This window comes from Xiphophorus hellerii, chromosome 12, assembly GCF_003331165.1.
Source record: "Xiphophorus hellerii strain 12219 chromosome 12, Xiphophorus_hellerii-4.1, whole genome shotgun sequence".
NCBI lineage: Eukaryota > Metazoa > Chordata > Actinopteri > Cyprinodontiformes > Poeciliidae > Xiphophorus > Xiphophorus hellerii.
The window spans coordinates 2,229,196-2,250,100 of NC_045683.1; the positions used below are offsets into that span (position 1 = coordinate 2,229,196).

The following is a 20,905-nucleotide window of genomic DNA, read 5'->3' on the forward strand; positions in this document are numbered from 1 at the left end:
GCCATTTTATTGGCAACGTTCAGACAGGAGGAGCATGGTCTCATAGCATGGCAGTTAGCGAGAGGTTGCGCAATCCCAGGTGAGGCTCAGCTCTCTGCTGCTTCACCAGCTGCGCTTCCGAGCATTTGAATGGAAAAATGCAATAATTCAGCGATTTTGAAGAAAAAAGAATCAAAATTGGTCAAGCTAAATAAAAAATAAATACTTTACAGTACAAACCACATGGAGAAAATAGCAATCTAAATTATTTTTTCATTATATTTTTCCATTATGACAGGTGAGGCTCTGCCTCACTTGCCTCCCGTGACCGCACCTCACTGGTAACTATGGCAACCAGTGACAGTTTAAAAACCCACTGACTCTTTCTGTAGCCAGGTTGCGCGCGCATCCGTCCTGTTAATAAAAAATCCATCAGACAAGCCCGCTCTGAATATCAAACGGAACTGTGACATCACAATGTGACATCACAATATAACTCCAAAGGCAGAATTCTGACATCACCAGCGATGATATAAGCTCCTCACACTGATCTACTTTCATCACAGCCGTTTAGCAGCCGTTGTTGATACATTTCTCTTGAGAATTTATTTAGCAGTTTGCAGTAAGATTTTCAACTTTGTTTGGTGAACATTTCTTTTGGAGATTGACATCAAGCTTAACGTGAAAACTTAACTGAGTATCTAGAGAATTGATTTATCTTAGAAACTGAAACAAGCAAAGGTTACAATGCAGTCCAACCAGCCTAGAGTTGAAGAGGTTGAATCCGACAACATTGTTGAAAGGGAGTTCCAGCCACCCACGCCACCCAAGCGCAAGAAGAAGAAGGTGTCGTTTGCAGTCTGGTGGGAGCTGCACGCACCTGAGGAGCTTAAGATTTCTGCTGAAAGTATCGAACAGCAGGACGCTTCACTGGTGGTTGAAAATGAATCAATCACCAAAGCACTAGAGACTGTGGATCAAAAAGGGGACAGACAGCCACCTGAGAGTGAGTCCAATGAGAAGAACCAGGTACCATTTAAAACCTGGTCGGAGGAACACGTCCCCACTGAACAAGAGATTTCTGCAGGAAATACTGAGAAGCAGAACGATTCACTGGTCAGCGAAGAAGAGTCCACCGCTGGAGTGCAGGAGACAATTGATATAACAGAGAAGGAACAGCCCTCTAAGTCTAAGAAACAGCCACCAACAACGAGGCGCAACAAGAAGAAAATGATACCATTTCAAATCTGGTTGGAGAAACATGCCCCTGCTGATCTAAGGATTTCAGCTGAAGGTACTGGAATGGAAAATGATTCACTGGTTACCAAACAGGAATCGATCTCCGTACTGCAGGAGACACCAGAGAAGGAGCAGCCCTCTACGTCTGGCACTGAAAATGTTAAAAAGCAGGACACTTCTCTGCCTGAAGAAGAAGGTAATCAGGAAGATTCCTTAAAGAAGATTTGCAAAGAGGAACCAGTTGTGTTGATTTCTACAACACAACTGGTTACTGAAAAGAACAACATCTCCAAATTACAGAAGAAAGAGGATCAGAAAGGGGAAAAACAGTTATCAAAGACTAAGCGCATCAAGAAGACGCCGCTGTTATGGAAAACTTTCCCCGAGTCAGACGCTTGCATAGATCTTGCGTTTTTTACCGAAAACATTGACATCAATAACGGTCCTCTGCCGGAAAACCAACGTTATCAGGCAGCTTTGCCCAGCAGCGGAAAGAAGACGTTTTGGAAAATGCTCCCAAAGTCAGACCCTCACATCGACGTAAGTTTTTTTGCTGAGAGTATCGAAACCCAAAGTGTTTCAATGCCAGCACAAGAACTTGATGAGGCAGCTTCCTTGAAAAAGGAAAGCTATTCCAAGAACCCTGTGATTCCTTCAACACAGCTAGTCACCAACCAGGAATCCGTCTTCAAACCACAGCAGACACTGGATCAGAAAGGGGAGAAAAGTCCATCTATGGGTAAGCCCAAGGACAACATCCAAACCAAGAATTTAACTGAGGTTCCTGATAGTCAAACTGCAGAAAATGTTCGAGGAGAGAGTTTAACTGAAATTCAGAATTTGCCCCACTCTTCTGAAAAGGCAACAAGTCGAGCAAACTGTAAGTGTCTCGCCAAATTTAAAGAGTCTGAACTGGAATATATCGAAGTACAGAAGTACTTAATGGCACAGCTTGATGAGATGTTCAATACCAATCAGAAACTAAATGCTAAACTTAAACAGCAGAAAGATCTGATGAAGAAAGGACTCTCAGAGAGAAGACAAGGCAAGAATTCAGTGGTTTCTGTTGAAATTCAGACAGATTCACAAGACCGGCCAGAGCAGAAAACAGTCCATTATTCATCTGTTTCAACACAAACTGAGATGGATGTTCAGGAAACCAGCTATCAGTTAAAACCAGTTCATCAAACGACTTCAACACAAACTGAGATGGATGTTCAGGAAACCAGCTATCAATTCAAACCAGTTTATCCGACGATTTCAACACAAACTGAGCTCTTTTCATTGCCAAAACAACAGCCCTCTGAAACGCAACTGAATGGGCATCAGGATCTGCAGGCCAAGCTATTCAAGAGATCTCCAGGTAAGAACAGGAAAAAGTCATCAATGAAAGCTGTTTCTGAACTGGAGACGCTCAGTAATGAAAAGGTTTCAGGAGAAAACAGTGAACATCAAGATGTTTCTATATCAGAAACAGTTGGAGATCAGACAGCTACCATCAAAAACGAGATTCATACAAAAGAAACAGTCATCAGTAAAGAACAGCAGATCACTGAAGAAGAAACCGTCTCTGAAACCCAACAAAATGGAGACCATCAAGACGAGAGGAAGACATCAAAGAAATCTCAACGTAAGAACAAGAGAGAGTCATCATTGAAAGCTGTCAGTAATGAAACCATTTCTGGAGAAAACAGTGAACATCAAGATGTTTCTATACCAGAAACAGTTGAGGATCAGACAGCTACCATCAAACACGAGAATCACACAGATGAAACGGTCATCAGTAAAGTACAGCAAGCGATCGAAGAAGAAACGGTCTCTACAACACAACAAAATCTGGACCAGGAAGATGAGAAAAAGCCATCAAGGAAACCTAAACGTAAGAACAAGAGAAAGGCAGCAATGAAAGCTGCCTCTGAACTGGAAAACCTCAATACTGAAAAGGCTTCTGGAGAAAACGGTGAACATCAAGTAGTTTCTACACCAGAAACAGTTGAGGATCATAAAACCTCTGTTAAAAACGAGATTCGTACAAAAGAAACAGTGATCTCTAAAGAACAGCAGATCACTGAAGAACAGCAGATCACTGAAGAAGAAACTGTCTCCACAACACAACAAAATGGAGACCAGGAAGATGAGAAAAAGCCATCAAAGAAACTAAACGTAAGATCAGGAGAAAGGCAGCAATAAAAGCTGCCTCTGAGCTGGAGACTCTCAATAATGAAATGGCTTCTGGAAAAAACATTGAACAAGAAATTTCAGTGCCGGAAACAGTTGGGGATCAGACAGCTACCATCAAAAACGAGAATCATACAAATGAAACAGTCATCGGTAAAGAACAGCAGATCACTGAAGAAGAAACCGTCTCTGAAACCCAACAAAATGGAGACCATCAAGACGAGAAGAAGCCATCAAAGAAATCTCAACGTAAGAACAAGAGAAAGTCATCATTGAAAGCCGTCAGTAATGAAAACATTTCTGGAGAAAACAGTGAACATCAAGATGTTTCTATACCAGAAACAGTTGAGGATCAGACAGCTACCATCATGTTGGGTTTCGACCATGGCTCTAATAGACTTTTTTGTACATCCTGACAAGATACACTATGTACCAAGTTTCGTAATTCTAGGTTAAAGCATGGCTGGGGCTGTTCATTTAAAATACTCTAGGGGTCGCTATAGAGAAATTAGGCCACGCCCACCAAATTTTGTTATGAATTCCTGTCGGTGGGTGGATAAGGATCCATCCTAGTGAGTTTGGAGCAGCTGGGCCCGAAATTGTGGAATTCAGAGCCAAACGAAATTCGACGGCGTTCGCAACGCCGCCACGCCCACCTGCTTCATCGCAGCCGGTCGGGGTTGGAATACTCAACACACCAACATGTCTTCTGTCTCTGGACACAGTTTCATGTTGATTAGGTCAAAGGGCTAAGATAGCGACCGTTCACAGTAAAACATGACACTTCCTGTTCTCAGGGGGCGTGGCCTACTTAAAAAATAATTTCACCACAGGGTATTTTAGGACACCCGATAACGATCAATCAATGAAAGTTTGGTCCCTCTCTGTGTTTTTGTATAGGAAATATAAGAGTTTCGTGTTTCATGGCGAGTAGGTGAAATTTGACCCCTGCTAACCCCCCTTCAACATGCTCCAAAACTCACCAATTTGATAACTTTAAATCAGACATGCCTTATGATCAGACTGACCAAGTTTGAAGCGGATCAATCAAAATCCCTAGGAGGAGTTCGATCAAATACGAAGGCTGTAAACGTCAAAATCGAGGAAAAAAATGGACTTTCAATAAAAATGGCCGACTTCCTGTGATAGTTGGCTTATAACATTAAATGTAAGTTCTGAGTCTTTTGTGAGCTCTACAAGTGTACCAAATTTCATGTCTGTACGATGAAGTACGTTCATACCATTGTGTCAACAGAAAATTGCTAGTTGCCGCCGTTGAGCAATTTTTTTTGCGATTTTTGCGAAACCTTAAAATTCAAAATTTTAATTTTTCTAGTTGCGACCGCCAAGTTTGGTGAGTTTTTGAATATGATAAAGCCCCCAAAAAGGCTCCTCTTTGGGGGCAGAAAATAATAAAATAATTAAAGCTGCAAGCAGCCTCGGGCGGCCCTCGCAGCAAGCGCCGCTCCGGCCTATTGGCCACCGCGGGGGTTCCGGCCACCGCAGAAGCTCTCGCACGATTTCCAGAGCCGCAGCCAACTCCCCACCGCAGAAGCTCCGCCGCAGTTTCCAGCACCGCCGCCCGCTAGCCACCGCAGAAGCTGTCGCGCATTTTCCACACCCGTCCACCAGGCGACACGCGTGAATGCGTTCGGCAGCGCTCCCCGACGACTGTCGAAAAATCTGGTGCAGATCGGTCGATGCGTCGAGGAGATACGGCCCATGTATTAACTTAGGGGGCGCAGTGGAGTCAAATTACATTTCAACCTAGTTGGGCTCTTTAGAGGTGAACAAAGGTCATGCATATCCAGTTTGGCGCCAATCGGATGATCCATGCGTGAATAAGAGCCAAACGTATGCATATGGCGAGGGACTGATATTCGCCATTTGGCCACGCCCACACGGTTCAGCCAGCAGCGAGCATTGACAGAGTTTATCATCCGAATCATCTTGATTAGGTCAAGAGAGCCATAAACAGAGCTTTGAAAGGAAAAAAACGGCACTTCCTGTTTTGAGGGGGCGGGGCTTAGATGACGTCATAATATGATGACGTACGATCGTCCGGCATCCCACCAGGAACACTCATGCCAAATTTGTGCAGCTCGGTCAAAATATGTGGAATGTAGAGGCAAACGTATACGAACGGCGTTGCCGCCATTGAAAACTCTTGGCGCTTTAAAGCAAGCGAGACCAACTTCCTATCTGTCATCCAACACAGAATCACCTTGATTAGGTCAAGAGAGCCATAAACAGAGCTTTCCAAGGAAAAAAACGGCACTTCCGGTTCCGAGGGGGCGGGGCTTAGATGACGTCATAATGTGATGACGTAGGATTGACGGGCAAGCCTCCAGGATCACTCAAGCCAAGTTTGGTGCAACTCGGTCGAAACATGTGGAATCTAGAAGCAAACGTATGGCATCGGCGTTACAGGTCACTTCGCCACGCCGCCACGCCCAGCTGCTATCTCAAAGTCGGTCGGGGTTGGAATCCTCAACACACCAACATGTCTTCTGTGTCTGGACACAGTTTCATGTTGATTAGGTCAAAGGGCTAAGATAGCGACCGTTCACAGTAAAACATGACACTTCCTGTTCTCAGGGGGCGTGGCCTAAGTGATGTCATCATTTGACCATTGGATATTATTGGACACTCGATTATGATCAATCACTGAACGTTTGGTGTCTCTGTGAATTTTTGTGTTAGAATTACAAATTATTTAATTTTTTCCTCCATTACAACATTGAACTTTCATTCCGTAGGGCAATGCTGCCCTCTGGTGTCGAATTACTGAAATAATGAAACTATTTCAGTGGGCAGCAGAGGGCAGCATTGCCCTACAAACAACGAACATGGACTGTTTATTATGTAATTACACAGAAGATCTCTCTAATTCATTCTAAGGGGGCGGGGCTTAGATGACGTCATAATATGATGACATAGCATTGTCAGGTATCACACCAGGATGAGTCAGGCCAAGTTTGGTGCAGCTCGGTCGAAACATGTGGAATCTAGAAGCAAACGTATGGCATCGGCGTTACAGTTCACTTCGCCACGCGCCACACCCAGCTGCTTCATCGCAGCCGGTCAGGGCTTGAATCCACAACACACCAACATGTCTTCTGTCTCTGGACACCAGTTTCATGTTGATTAGGTCAAAGGGCTAAGATAGCGACCGTTCACAGTAAAACATGACACTTCCTGTTCTCAGGGGGCGTGGCCCTACTTAAAAAAATAATTTCACCACAGGGTATTTTAGGGACACCCGATGACAATCAATCAATGAAAGTTTGGTCCCTCTCTGTGTTTTTGTATAGGAAATATAAGAGTTTCGTGTTTCATGGCGAGTAGGTGAACTTTGACCCCTGCTAACCCCCCTTCAACAAGCTCATGCAGTCACCAATTTGATAACTTTAAATCAAACATGCCTTATGATCAGACTGACCGAGTTTGAAGCCGATCAATCGAAATCCCTAGGAGGAGTTCGATCAAATGCCAAGGCTGTAAACGTCAAAGTCGAGGTCCAAAATGGACGTTCAATACAAATGGCCGACTTCCTGTTGGGTTTCGACCATAGCTCTAATAGACTTTTTTGTACGTCCTGACAAGATACACATATGTACCAAGTTTCGTAATTCTAGGTTAAGCATGGCTTGGGGCTGTTCATTTAAAATACTCTAGGGGTCGCTATAGATAAATTAGGCCACGCCCACCAAATATTGTTATGAATTCCTGTCGGTGGGTGGATAAGGATCCATCCTAGTGAGTTTGGAGCAGCTGGGCCCGAAATTGTGGAATTCAGAGCCAAACGTATGGCAACGGCGTTACAGGTCACTTCGCCACGCCGCCACGCCCACCTGCTATGTCAAAGCCGGTCGGGGTTGGAATGCTCAACACACCAACATGTCTTCTGTCTCTGGACACAGTTTCATGTTGATGAGGTCAAAGGGCTAAGATAGCGACCGTTCACAGTAAAACATGACACTTCCTGTTCTCAGGGGGCGTGGCCTAAGTGATGTCATCATTTTCACCACAGGGTATTGTAGGGCACCCGATGACGATCAATCACTGAAAGTTTGGTCCCTCTATGTGTTTTTGTATAGGAAATATAAGAGTTTCGTGTTTCATGGCGAGTAGGTGAACTTTGACCCCTGCTAACCCCCCCTTCAACATGCTCCAAAACTCACCAATTTGATAACTTTAAATCAAACATGCCTTATGATCAGACTGACCAGTTTGAAGTCGATCAATCGAAATCCCTAGGAGGAGTGTTCGATCAAATACGAAGGCTGTAAACGTCAAAATCGAGGTAAAAAATGGACGTTCAATACCAAAATGGCCGACTTCCTGTGATAGTTGGCTTATAACATTAAATGTAAGTTCTGAGTCTTTTGGTGAGCTCTACAAGTGTACCAAATTTCATGTCTCTACGATGAAGTACGTTCATACCATTGTGTCAACAGAAAATTGCTAGTTGCTGCCGTTCAGCAATTTTTTTTGCGATTTTTGCCGACAACCTTAAAATTCAAAATTTTGAATTTTTCTAGTCGCGACCGCCAAGTTTGGTGAGTTTTTGAATATGATAAAGCCCCCAAAAAGGCGCCTCTTTGGGGGGGCAGAATCGTAATAATAATTAAAGCTGCAAGCAGCCTCGGGCGGCCCTCGCAGCAAGCGCCGCTCCGGCCTATTGGCCACCGCGGGGGTTCCGGCCACCGCAGAAGCTCTCGCACGTTTTCCAGAGCCGCAGCCCGCTCCCCACCGCAGAAGCTCTGCCGCAGTTTCCAGCACCGCCGCCCGTTAGCCGCCGCAGGAGCTGTCGCGCATTTCCCCCGCCCGTCCACCGGGCGACAGGTGTGAATGCGTTCGGCGGCGCTCCCCGACGACTGTCAAAAAATCTGGTGCAGATCGGTCGATGCCTCGAGGAGATACAGCCCATGTATTAACTTAGGGGGCGCAGTGGAGTCAAATTACATTTCAACATAGTCGGGCTCTTTAGAGGTGAACAAAGGTCATACATATCCAGTTTGGCGCCAATCGGATGATCCATGCGTGAATAAGAGCCAAACGTATGCATATGGCGAGGGACTGATATTCGCCATTTGGCCACGCCCACACGGTTCAGCCAGCAGCGAGCATTGACAGAGTTTATCATCCGAATCATCTTGATTAGGTCAAGAGAGCCATAAACGGAGCTTTCCAAGTAAAAAAACGGCACTTCCTGTTCTGAGGGGGCGGGGCTTAGATGACGTCATAATATGATGACGTAGGATCGACGGGCATACCACCAGGATTACTCAGGCAAAGTTTGATGCAGCTCGGTCAAAATATGTGGAATGTAGAGGCAAACGTATACGAACGGCGTTGCCGCCATTGAAAACTCTTGGCACTTTAAAGCAAGCGAGACCAACTTCCTATCTGTCATCCAACACAGAATCACCTTGATTAGGTCAAGAGAGCCATAGATGAAAGTTTCCAAGGAAAAAAATAGCACTTCCTGTTCTGAGGGGGCGGGGCTTAGATGACGTCATAATCTGATGACATAGAATTTTCAGGTATCACACCAGCATCACTCAAGCCAAGTTTGGTGCAGCTCGGTCGAAACATGTGGAATCTAGAAGCAAACGTATGGCATCGGCGTTACAGGTCACTTCGCCACGCCGCCAAACCCAGCTGCTTCATCGCAGCCGGTCAGGGCTTGAATCCACAACACACCAACATGTCTTCTGTCTCTGGACACAGTTTCATGTTGATTAGGTCAAAGGGCTAAAATAGCGACCGTTCACAGTAAAACATGACACTTCCTGTTCTCAGGGGGCGTGGCCTAAGTGATGTCATCATTTGACCATAGGGTAGTGTAGGGCACCCGATGACGATCAATCACTGAAAGTTTGGTCCCTCTATGTGTTTTTGTATAGGAAATATAAGAGTTTCGTGTTTCATGGCGAGTAGGTGAACTTTGACCCCTGCTAACCCCCCTTCAACATGCTCCAAAACTCACCAATTTGATAACTTTAAATCAAACATGCCTTATGATCAGACTGACCGAGTTTGAAGCCGATCAATCGAAATCCCTAGGAGGAGTTCGATCAAATACGAAGGCTGTAAACGGCCAAATCAGGGTCCGAAATGGACCTTCAATCCAACATGGCCGACTTCCTGCGATACTTGCACTATGACATTACTTGTAAATTCTGAGCGTCTTAGTGAGCTCTACAACTGTACCGAATTTCAAGTCTCTACGATGAAGTAAGTGAATAGCAATGGGTCTTTTGAAAATTGCTAGTTGCCGCCGTTGAGCAATTTTTTTGCGATTTTTGCGGCGACCTTAAAATTCAAAATTTTTTAAACCGCCTAGTCGCTTCCGCCAAGTTTGGTGAGTTTTTGAATATGATAAAGCCCCCAAAAAGGCACACGAAGAGGGGGGCAGAATCGTAAGAAGAATTAAAGCTGCAAGCAGCCTCGGGCGGCCCTCGCAGCAAGCGCCGCTCCGGCCTATTGGCCACCGCGGGGGTTCCAGCCACCGCATAAGCTCTCGCACAATTTCCAGAGCCGCAGCCAACTCCCCATCGCAGAAGCTCCGCCGCAGTTTCCAGCACCGCCGCCCGCTAGCCACCGCAGAAGCTGTCGCGCATTTTCCACACCCATCCACCAGGCGACACGCGTGAATGCGTTCGGCAGCGCTCCCCGACGACCGTCAAAAAATCTGGTGCAGATCGGTCGATGCGTTGAGGAGATATGCTCAACCTACAAGTGTACCAAATTTCATGTCTCTACGATGAAGTACGTTCATACCATTGTGTCAACAGAAAATTGCTAGTTGCCGCCGTTGAGCAATTTTTTTTGCGATTTTTGCGACAACCTTAAAATTCAAAATTTTTAAATTTTCTAGTCGCGACCGCCAAGTTTGGTGAGTTTTTGAATATGATAAAGCCCCCAAAAAGGCACCTCTTTAGGGGGGCAGAATCGTAATAATAATAAGAAACAGTACAGATACAATAGGCCTTCGCAGCGCTTTGCTGCTCGGGCCTAATAAGAAACAGTACAGAAACAATAGGCCTTCGCAGCGCTTTGCTGCTCGGGCCTAATAAGAAACAGTACAGAAACAATAGGCCTTCGCAGCGCTTTGCTGCTCGGGCCTAATAATAAACAGTACAGATACAATAGGCCTTCGCAGCGCTTTGCTGCTCGGGCCTAATTAAAGCTGCAAGCAGCCTCGGGCGGCCCTCGCAGCAAGCGCCGCTCCGGCCTATTGGCCACCGCGGGGGTTCCGGCCACCGCAGAAGCTCTCGCGCGTTTTCCAGAGCCGCAGCCCGCTCCCCACCGCAGAAGCTCTGCCGCAGTTTCCAGCACCGCCGCCCGCTAGCCGCTGCAGAAGCTGTCGCGCATTTTCCCCAAATTACATCTCAAACCCGTTGGGCTCTTTAGAGCAGAACAAAGGTCATACATATCCAGTTTGGCGCCAATCGGATGATCCATGTGTGAATTAGAGCCAAACGTATGTATATGGCGAGGGACTGATATTCGCCATTTGGCCACGCCCACACGGTTCAGCCAGCAGTGAGCATTGACAGAGTTTATCATCCGAATCATCTTGATTAGGTCAAGAGAGCCATAAACGGAGCTTTCCAAGGAAAAAAAACGGCACTTCCAGTTCCGAGGGGCGGGGCTTAGATTACGTCATAATATGATGACGTAGGATCGACGGGCAAGCCTCCAGGATCACTCAGGCCAAGTTTGATGCAGCTCGGTCAAAATATGTGGAATGTAGAGGCAAACGTATACGAACGGCGTTGCCGCCATTGAAAACTCTTGGCACTTTAAAGCAAGCGAGACCAACTTCCTATCTGTCATCCAACACAGAATCACCTTGATTAGGTCAAGAGAGCCATAAACAGAGCTTTCCAAGGAAAAAAACGGCACTTCCGGTTCCGAGGGGGCGGGGCTTAGATGACGTCACAATGTGATGACGTAGGATCGACGGGCAAGCCTCCAGGATCACTCAGGCCAAGTTTGATGCAGCTCGGTCAAAATATGTGGAATGTAGAGGCAAACGTATACGAACGGTGTTGCCGCCATTGAAAACTCTTGGCACTTTAAAGCAAGCGAGACCAACTTCCTATCTGTCATCCAACACAGAATCACCTTGATTAGGTCAAGAGAGCCATAAACAGAGCTTTCCAAGGAAAAAAACGGCACTTCCGGTTCCGAGGGGCGGGGCTTAGATGACGTCATAATGTGATGACGTAGGATCGACGGGCAAGCCTCCAGGATCACTCAGGCCAAGTTTGATGCAGCTCGGTCAAAATATGTGGAATGTAGAGGCAAACGTATACGAACGGCGTTGCCGCCATTGAAAACTCTTGGCACTTTAAAGCAAGCGAGACCAACTTCCTATCTGTCATCCAACACAGAATCACCTTGATTAGGTCAAGAGAGCCATAGATGAAAGTTTCCAAGGAAAAAATAGCACTTCCTGTTCTGAGGGGGCGGGGCTTAGATGACGTCATAATCTGATGACATAGAATTTTCAGGTATCACACCAGCATCACTCAAGCCAAGTTTGGTGCAGCTCGGTCGAAACATGTGGAATCTAGAAGCAAACGTATGGCATCGGCGTTACAGGTCACTTCGCCATGCCGCCGCACCCAGCTGCTTCATCGCAGCCGGTCAGGGCTTGAATCCACAACACACCAACATGTCTTCTGTCTCTGGACACAGTTTCATGTTGATGAGGTCAAAGGGCTAAGATAGCGACCGTTCACAGTAAAACATGACACTTCCTGTTCTCAGGGGGCGTGGCCTAAGTGATGTCATCATTTGACCATAGGGTATTGTAGGGCACCCGATGACGATCAATCACTGAAAGTTTGGTCCCTCTATGTGTTTTTGTATAGGAAATATAAGAGTTTCGTGTTTCATGGCGTGTAGGTGAACTTTGACCCCTGGTAACCCCCCTTCAGCAATCTCAGACAGTCACCAATTTGATAACTTTAAATCAGACATGCCTTATGATCAGACTGACCGAGTTTGAAGCCGATCAATCGAAATCCCTAGGAGGAGTTCGATCAAATGCAAAGGCTGTAAACGTCAAACTCGAGGTCCAAAATGGACCTTCAATACAAAATGGCCGACTTCCTGTTGGGTTTCGACCATGGCTCTAATAGACTTTTTTGTACGTCCTGACAAGATACACATGTGTACCAAGTTTCGTAATTCTAGGTTTAAGCATGGCTTAGGGCTGTTCATTTAAAATACTCTAGGGGTCGCTATAGAGAAATTAGGCCACGCCCACCAAATTTTGTTATGAATTCCGGTCGGTGGGTGGATAAGGATCCATCCTAGTAAGTTTGGAGCAGCTGGGCCCGAAATTGTGGAATTCAGAGCCAAACGTATGGCAACGGCGTTACAGGTCACTTCGCCACGCCGCCACGCCCACCTGCTATGTCAAAGCCGGTCGGGGTTGGAATCCACAACACACCAACATGTCTTCTGTCTCTGGACACAGTTTCATGTTGATTAGGTCAAAGGGCTAAGATAGCGACCGTTCACAGTAAAACATGACACTTCCTGTTCTCAGGGGGCGTGGCCTAAGTGATGTCATCATTTGACCATAGGGTATTGTAGGGCACCCGATGCCGATCAATCACTGAAAGTTTGGTCCCTCTTTGTGTTTTTATATAGGAAATATAAGAGTTTCGTGTTTCATGGCGAGTAGGTGAACTTTGACCCCTGCTAACCCCCCTTCAACATGCTCCAAAACTCACCAATTTGATAACTTTAAATCAAACATGCCTTATGATCAGACTGACCGAGTTTGAAGTCGATCAATCGAAATCCCTAGGAGGAGTTCGATCAAATACGAAGGCTGTAAACGTCAAAATCGAGGTAAAAAATGGACGTTCAATACAAAATGGCCGACTTTCTGTGATAGTTGGCTTATAACATTAAATGTAAGTTCTGAGTCTTTTGGTGAGCTCTACAAGTGTACCAAATTTCATGTCTCTACGATGAAGTACGTTCATACCATTGTGTCAACAGAAAATTGCTAGTTGCCGCCGTTCAGCAATTTTTTTTGCGATTCTTGCGACAACCTTAAAATTCAAAATTTTTAAATTTTCTAGTTGCGACCGCCAAGTTTGGTGAGTTTTTGAATATGATAAAGCCCCCAAAAGGCACACGAAGAGGGGGGCAGAATAATAATTAAAGCTGCAAGCAGCCTCGGGCGGCCCTCGCAGCAAGCGCCGCTCCGGCCTATTGGCCACCGCGGGGGTTCCGGCCACCGCAGAAGCTCTCGCGCGGTTTCCAGAGCCGCAGCTCGCTCCCCACCGCGGAAGCTCCGCCGCAGTTTCCAGCACCGCCGCCCGCCAGCCGCCGCAGAAGCTGTCGCGCATTTTCCCCGCCCGTCCACCGGGCGACACGCGTGAATGCGTTCGGCGGCGCTGCCCGACGACTGTCGAAAAATCTGGCGCAGATCGGTCGATGCGTCGAGGAGATACAACCCATGTATTAACTTAGGGGGCGCAGTGGAGCCAAATTACATTTCAAACTCGTTGGGCTCTTTAGAGGTGAACAAAGGTCATACATATCCAGTTTGGCGCCAATCGGATGATCTATGCCTGAATAAGAGCCAAACGTATGCATATGGCGAGGGACTGATATTCGCCGTTTGGCCACGCCCACATGGTTCAACCAGCAGCGAGCATTGACAGAGTTTATCATCCGAATCATCTTGATTAGGTCAAGAGAGCCATAAACGGAGCTTTCCAAGTAAAAAAACGGCACTTCCTGTTCTGAGGGGGCGGGGCTTAGATGACGTCATAATATGATGACGTAGGATCGACGGGCATACCACCAGGATTACTCAGGCAAAGTTTGATGCAGCTCGGTCAAAATATGTGGAATGTAGAGGCAAACGTATACGAACGGCGTTGCCGCCATTGAAAACTCTTGGCACTTTAAAGCAAGCGAGACCAACTTCCTATCTGTCATCCAACACAGAATCACCTTGATTAGGTCAAGAGAGCCATAAACAGAGCTATCCAAGTAAAAAAAACGGCACTTCCTGTTCCGAGGGGGCGGGGCTTAGATGACGTCATAATGTGATGACGTAGGATTGACGGGCAAGCATCCAGGATCACTCAGGCCAAGTTTGATGCAGCTCGGTCAAAATATGTGGAATGTAGAGGCAAACGTATACGAACGGCGTTGCCGCCATTGAAAACTCTTGGCACTTTAAAGCAAGCGAGATCAACTTCCTATCTGTCATCCAACACAGAATCACCTTGATTAGGTCAAGAGAGCCATAGATGAAAGTTTCCAAGGAAAAAAATAGCACTTCCTGTTCTGAGGGGGCGGGGCTTAGATGACGTCATAATCTGATGACATAGAATTTTCAGACATCACACCAGCATCACTCAAGGCAAGTTTGGTGCAGCTCGGTCGAAACATGTGGAATCTAGAAGCAAAAGTATGGCATCGGCGTTACAGGTCACTTCGCCACGCCGCCACGCCCAGCTGCTATCTCAAAGCCGGTCAGGGTTGGAAACCTCAACACACCAACATGTCTTCTGTCTCTGGACACAGGTTCATGTTGATTAGGTCAAAGGGCTAAGAGAGCGACCGTTCACAGTAAAACATGACACTTCCTGTTCTCAGGGGGCGTGGCCTACGTGATGTCATCATTTGACCATATGGTATTGTAGGCCACCTGATGACGATCAATCACTGAAAGTTTGGAGTCTCTGTGAGTTTTTGTGTTAGAAATACCAATTTTTCATTTTTTCCTGTGTATTACAAAATCGAAGAATTTCATCTGCAGGGCAATGCTGCCCTCTGGTGTCGAATTACTGAAATAATGAAACTATTTCAGTGGCCAGCAGAGGGCAGCATTGCCCTACAAACGACGAACATGTACTGTTTATTATGTAATTACACAGAAGATCTCTCTAATTCATTCTGAGGGGGCGGGGCTTAGATGACGTCATAATATGATGACATAGCATTGTCAGGCATCACAACAGCATCACTGAGGCCAAGTTTGGTGCAGCTCGGTCGAAACATGTGGAATCTAGAAGCAAACGTATGGCATCGGCGTTACAGGTCACTTCGCCACGCCGCCAAACCCAGCTGCTTCATCGCAGCCGGTCAGGGCTTGAATCCACAACACACCAACATGTCTTCTGTCTCTGGACACAGTTTCATGTTGATTAGGTCAAAGGGCTAAAATAGCGACCGTTCACAGTAAAACATGACACTTCCTGTTCTCAGGGGGCGTGGCCTAAGCGATGTCATAATTTCACCACAGGGTATTTTAGGACACCTATTGTTGATCAATAACTGAAAATTTGGTGTCTCTGTGAGTTTCTGTGCAGGATATATAAGAGTTTCGTGTTTCATGGCGAGTAGGTGAACTTTGACCCCTGGTAACCCCCCTTCAGCAAGCTCATACAGTCACCAATTTGATAACTTTAAATCAGACATGCCTTATGATCAGACTGACCGAGTTTGAAGCCGATCAATCGAAATCCCTAGGAGGAGTTCGATCAAATACGAATGCTGTGAACGTCAAAATCGAGGTCAAATGAAATTCAATCTAAAATGGCCGACTTCCTGTTGGGTTTAGAGCATGGCTCTAAGAGACTTTTTTGTACGGCCCGACAAGATACACATGTGTACCAAGTTTCGTAATTCTAGGTTTAAGCATGGCTTGGGGCTGTTCATTTAAAATACTCTAGGGGTCGCTATAGAGAAATTAGGCCACGCCCACCAAATTTTGTTATGAATTCCTATCGGTGGGTGGATAAGGATCCATCCTAGTGAGTTTGGAGCAGCTGGGCCCGAAATTGTGGAATTCAGAGCCAAACGTATGGCAACGGCGTTACAGGTCACTTCGCCACGCCGCCACGCCCACCTGCTATGTCAAAGCCGGTCAGGGTTGGAATCCTCAACACACCAACATGTCTTCTGTCTCTGGACACAGTTTCATGTTGATTAGGTGAAAGGGCTAAGATAGCGACCGTTCACAGTAAAACATGACACTTCCTGTTCTCAGGGGGCGTGGCCTAAGTGATGTCATCATTTGACCATAGGGTAGTGTAGGGCACCCGATGACGATCAATCACTGAAAGTTTGGTCCCTCTATGTGTTTTTGTATAGGAAATATAAGAGTTTCGTGTTTCATGGCGAGTAGGTGAACTTTGACCCCTGCTAACCCCCCTTCAACATGCTCCAAAACTCACCAATTTGATAACTTTAAATCAAACATGCCTTATGATCAGACTGACCGAGTTTGAAGCCGATCAATCGAAATCCCTAGGAGGAGTTCGATCAAATACGAAGGCTGTAAACGTCAAAATCGAGGTAAAAAATGGACGTTCAATACAAAATGGCCGACTTCCTGTGATAGTTGCACTATGAAATCTATACCAAATTCTGAATGTCTTTTTGAGCTCTACATGTGTACCAAATTTCATGTCTGTACGATGAAATAAATGAATTGCAAAGGTTCCGTTGAAAATTGCTAGTTGCCGCCGTTGAGCAATTTTTTTTGCGATTTTTGCAACGACCTTAAAATTCAAAATTTTTAAACCGCCTAGTCGCGACCGCCAAGTTTGGTGAGTTTTTGAATATGATAAAGCCCCCAAAAAGGCGCACGAAGAGGGGGTAAGAATAATAATAATTAAAGCTGCAAGCAGCCTCGGGCGGCCCTCGCAGCAAGCGCCGCTCCGGCCTATTGGCCACCGCGGGGCTTCCGGCCACCGCAGAAGCTCTCGCGCGTTTTCCAGAGCCGCAGCCCGCTCCCCACCGCAGAAGCTCCGCCGCAGTTTCCAGCACCGCCGCCCGCCAGCCGCCGCAGAAGCTGTCGCGCATTTTCCCCGCCCGTCCACCGGGCGACAGGCGTGAATGCATTCGGCGGCGCTCCCCGACGACTGTCAAAAAATCTGGCGCAGATCGGTCGATGCGTCGAGGAGATACGGCCGATGTATTAACTTAGGGGGCGCAGTGGAGTCAAATTACATCTCAAACCCGTCGGGCTCTTTAGAGGTGAACAAAGGTCATACATATCCAGTTTGGCGCCAATCGGATGATCCATGTGTGAATTAGAGCCAAACGTATGAATATGGCGAGGGACTGATATTCGCCGTTTGGCCACGCCCACACGGTTCAGCCAGCAGCGAGCATTGACAGAGTTTATCATCCGAATCATCGTGATTAGGTCAAGAGAGCCATAAACGGAGCTTTCCAAGGAAAAAAAAACGGCACTTCCTGTTGTGAGGGGGCGGGGCTTAGATGACGTCATAATGTGATGACGTAGGATCGACGGGCAAGCCTCCAGGATCACTCAGGCCAAGTTTGATGCAGCTCGGTCAAAATATGTGGAATGTAGAGGCAAACGTATACGAACGGCGTTGCCGCCATTGAAAACTCTTGGCACTTTAAAGCAAGCGAGACCAACTTCCTATCTGTCATCCAACACAGAATCACCTTGATTAGGTCAAGAGAGCCATAAACAGAGCTTTCCAAGGAAAAAAACGGCACTTCCGGTTCCGAGGGGGCGGGGCTTAGATGACGTCATAATGTGATGACGTAGGATTGACGGGCAAGCCTCCAGGATCACTCAGGCCAAGTTTGATGCAGCTCGGTCAAAATATGTGGAATGTAGAGGCAAACGTATACGAACGGCGTTGCCGCCATTGAAAACTCTTGGCACTTTAAAGCAAGCGAGACCAACTTCCTATCTGTCATCCAACACAGAATCACCTTGATTAGGTCAAGAGAGCCATAGATGAAAGTTTCCAAGGAAAAAAATAGCACTTCCTGTTCTGAGGGGGCGGGGCTTAGATGACGTCATAATCTGATGACATAGAATTTTCAGGTATCACACCAGCATCACTCAAGCCAAGTTTGGTGCAGCTCGGTCGAAACATGTGGAATCTAGAAGCAAACGTATGGCATCGGCGTTACAGGTCACTTCGCCACGCCGCCACGCCCAGCTGCTATCTCAAAGCCGGTCAGGGTTGGAAACCTCAACACACCAACATGTCTTCTGTCTCTGGACACAGGTTCATGTTGATTAGGTCAAAGGGCTAAGATAGCGACCGTTCACAGTAAAACATGACACTTCCTGTTCTCAGGGGGCGTGGCCTAAGCGATGTCATCATTTCACCACAGGGTATTTTAGGACACCTATTGTTGATCAATAACTGAAAATTTGGTGTCTCTGTGAGTTTCTGTGCAGGATATATAAGAGTTTCGTGTTTCATGGCGAGTAGGTGAACTTTGACCCCTGGTAACCCCCCTTCAGCAAGCTCATACAGTCACCAATTTGATAACTTTAAATCAGACATGCCTTATGATCAGACTGACCGAGTTTGAAGCCGATCAATCGAAATCCCTAGGAGGAGTTCGATCAAATACGAATGCTGTAAACGTCAAAATCGAGGTCAAATGAAATTCAATCTAAAATGGCCGACTTCCTGTTGGGTTTAGAGCATAGCTCTAAGAGACTTTTTTGTACGTCCCGACAAAATACACATGTGTACCAAGTTTCGTAATTCTAGGTTTAAGCATGGCTTGGGGCTGTTCATTTAAAATACTCTAGGGGTCGCTATAGAGAAATTAGGCCACGCCCACCAAATTTTGTTATGAATTCCTGTCGGTGAGTGGATAAGGATCCATCCTAGTGAGTTTGGAGCAGCTGGGCCCGAAATTGTGGAATTCAGAGCCAAACGTATGGCAACGGCGTTACAGGTCACTTCGCCACGCCGCCACGCCCACCTGCTATGTCAAAGCCGGTCAGGGTTGGAATCCTCAACACACCAACATGTCTTCTGTCTCTGGACACAGTTTCATATTGATGAGGTCAAAGGGCTAAGATAGCGACCGTTCACAGTAAAACATGACACTTCCTGTTCTCAGGGGGCGTGGCCTAAGTGATGTCATCATTTGACCATAGGGTATTGTAGGGCACCCGATGACGATCAATCACTGAAAGTTTGGTCCCTCTATGTGTTTTTGTATAGGAAATATAAGAGTTTCGTGTTTCATGGCGAGTAGGTGAACTTTGACCCCTGCTAACCCCCCTTCAACATGCTCCAAAACTCACCAATTTGATAACTTTAAATCAAACATGCCTTATGATCAGACTGACCAAGTTTGAAGTCGATCAATCGAAATCCCTAGGAGGAGTTCGATCAAATACGAAGGCTGTAAACGTCAAAATCGAGGTAAAAAATGGACGTTCAATACAAAATGGCCGACTTCCTGTGATAGTTGGCTTATAACATTAAATGTAAGTTCTGAGTCTTTTGGTGAGCTCTACATGTGTACCAAATTTCATGTCTCTACGATGAAGTACGTTCATACCATTGTGTCAACAGAAAATTGCTAGTTGCCGCCGTTCAGCAATTTTTTTTGCGATTTTTGCGACAACCTTAAAATTCAAAATTTTTAAATTTTCTAGTCGCCACCGCCAAGTTTGGTGAGTTTTTGAATATGATAAAGCCCCCAAAAAGGCGCCTCTTTGGGGGGGCAGAATCGTAATAATAATTAAAGCTGCAAGCAGCCTCGGGCGGCCCTCGCAGCAAGCGCCGCTCCGGCCTATTGGCCACCGCGGGGGTTCCGGCCACCGCAGAAGCTCTCGCGCGTTTTCCAGAGCCGCAGCCCGCTCCCCACCGCAGAAGCTCCGCCGCAGTTTCCAGCACCGCCGCCCGCCAGCCGCCGCAGAAGCTGTCGCGCGTTTTCCCCGCCCGTCCACCGGGCGACAGGCGTGAATGCGTTCGGCGGCGCTCCCCGACGACTGTCGAAAAATCTGGCGCAGATCGGTCGATGCGTCGAGGAGATACGGCCGATGTATTAACTTAGGGGGCGCAGTGGAGTCAAATTACATCTCAAACCCGTTGGGCTCTTAAGAGGTGAACAAAGGTCATACATATCCAGTTTGGCGCCAATCGGATGATCCATGTGTGAATTAGAGCCAAACGTATGTATATGGCGAGGGACTGATATTCGCCGTTTGGCCACGCCCACACGGTTCAGCCAGCAGCGAGCATTGACAGAGTTTATCATCCGAATCATCGTGATTAGGTCAAGAGAGCCATAAACAGAGCTATCCAAGGAAAAAAAACGGCACTTCCTGTTGTGAGGGGGCGGGGCTTAGATGACGTCATAATGTGATGACGTAGGATTGACGGGCAAGCCTCCAGGATCACTCAGGCCAAGTTTGATGCAGCTCGGTCAAAATATGTGGAATGTAGAGGCAAACGTATACGAATGGCGTTGCCGCCATTGAAAACTCTTGGCACTTTAAAGCAAGCGAGATCAACTTCCTATCTGTCATCCAACACAGAATCACCTTGATTAGGTCAAGAGAGCCATAGATGAAAGTTTCCAAGGAAAAAAATAGCACTTCCTGTTCTGAGGGGGCGGGGCTTAGATGACGTCATAATCTGATGACATAGAATTTTCAGACATCACACCAGCATCACTCAAGCCAAGTTTGGTGCAGCTCGGT

General features: G+C 46.6%; 1 protein-coding gene across 1 annotated transcript in view; it reads left to right on the forward strand.

Moving 5' to 3' along the window:
• Window positions 1-726: 726 nt before the first annotated feature.
• The window catches only part of dapk1 (death-associated protein kinase 1), a 66,115-nt gene continuing 45,936 nt past the window's right edge, over window positions 727-20,905 (forward strand). The window contains exon 1 of the mRNA XM_032578293.1: window positions 727-1,193. Coding sequence (XP_032434184.1) covers window positions 727-1,193 — 467 coding nt within the window. The remainder of the gene's footprint in view (window positions 1,194-20,905) is intronic.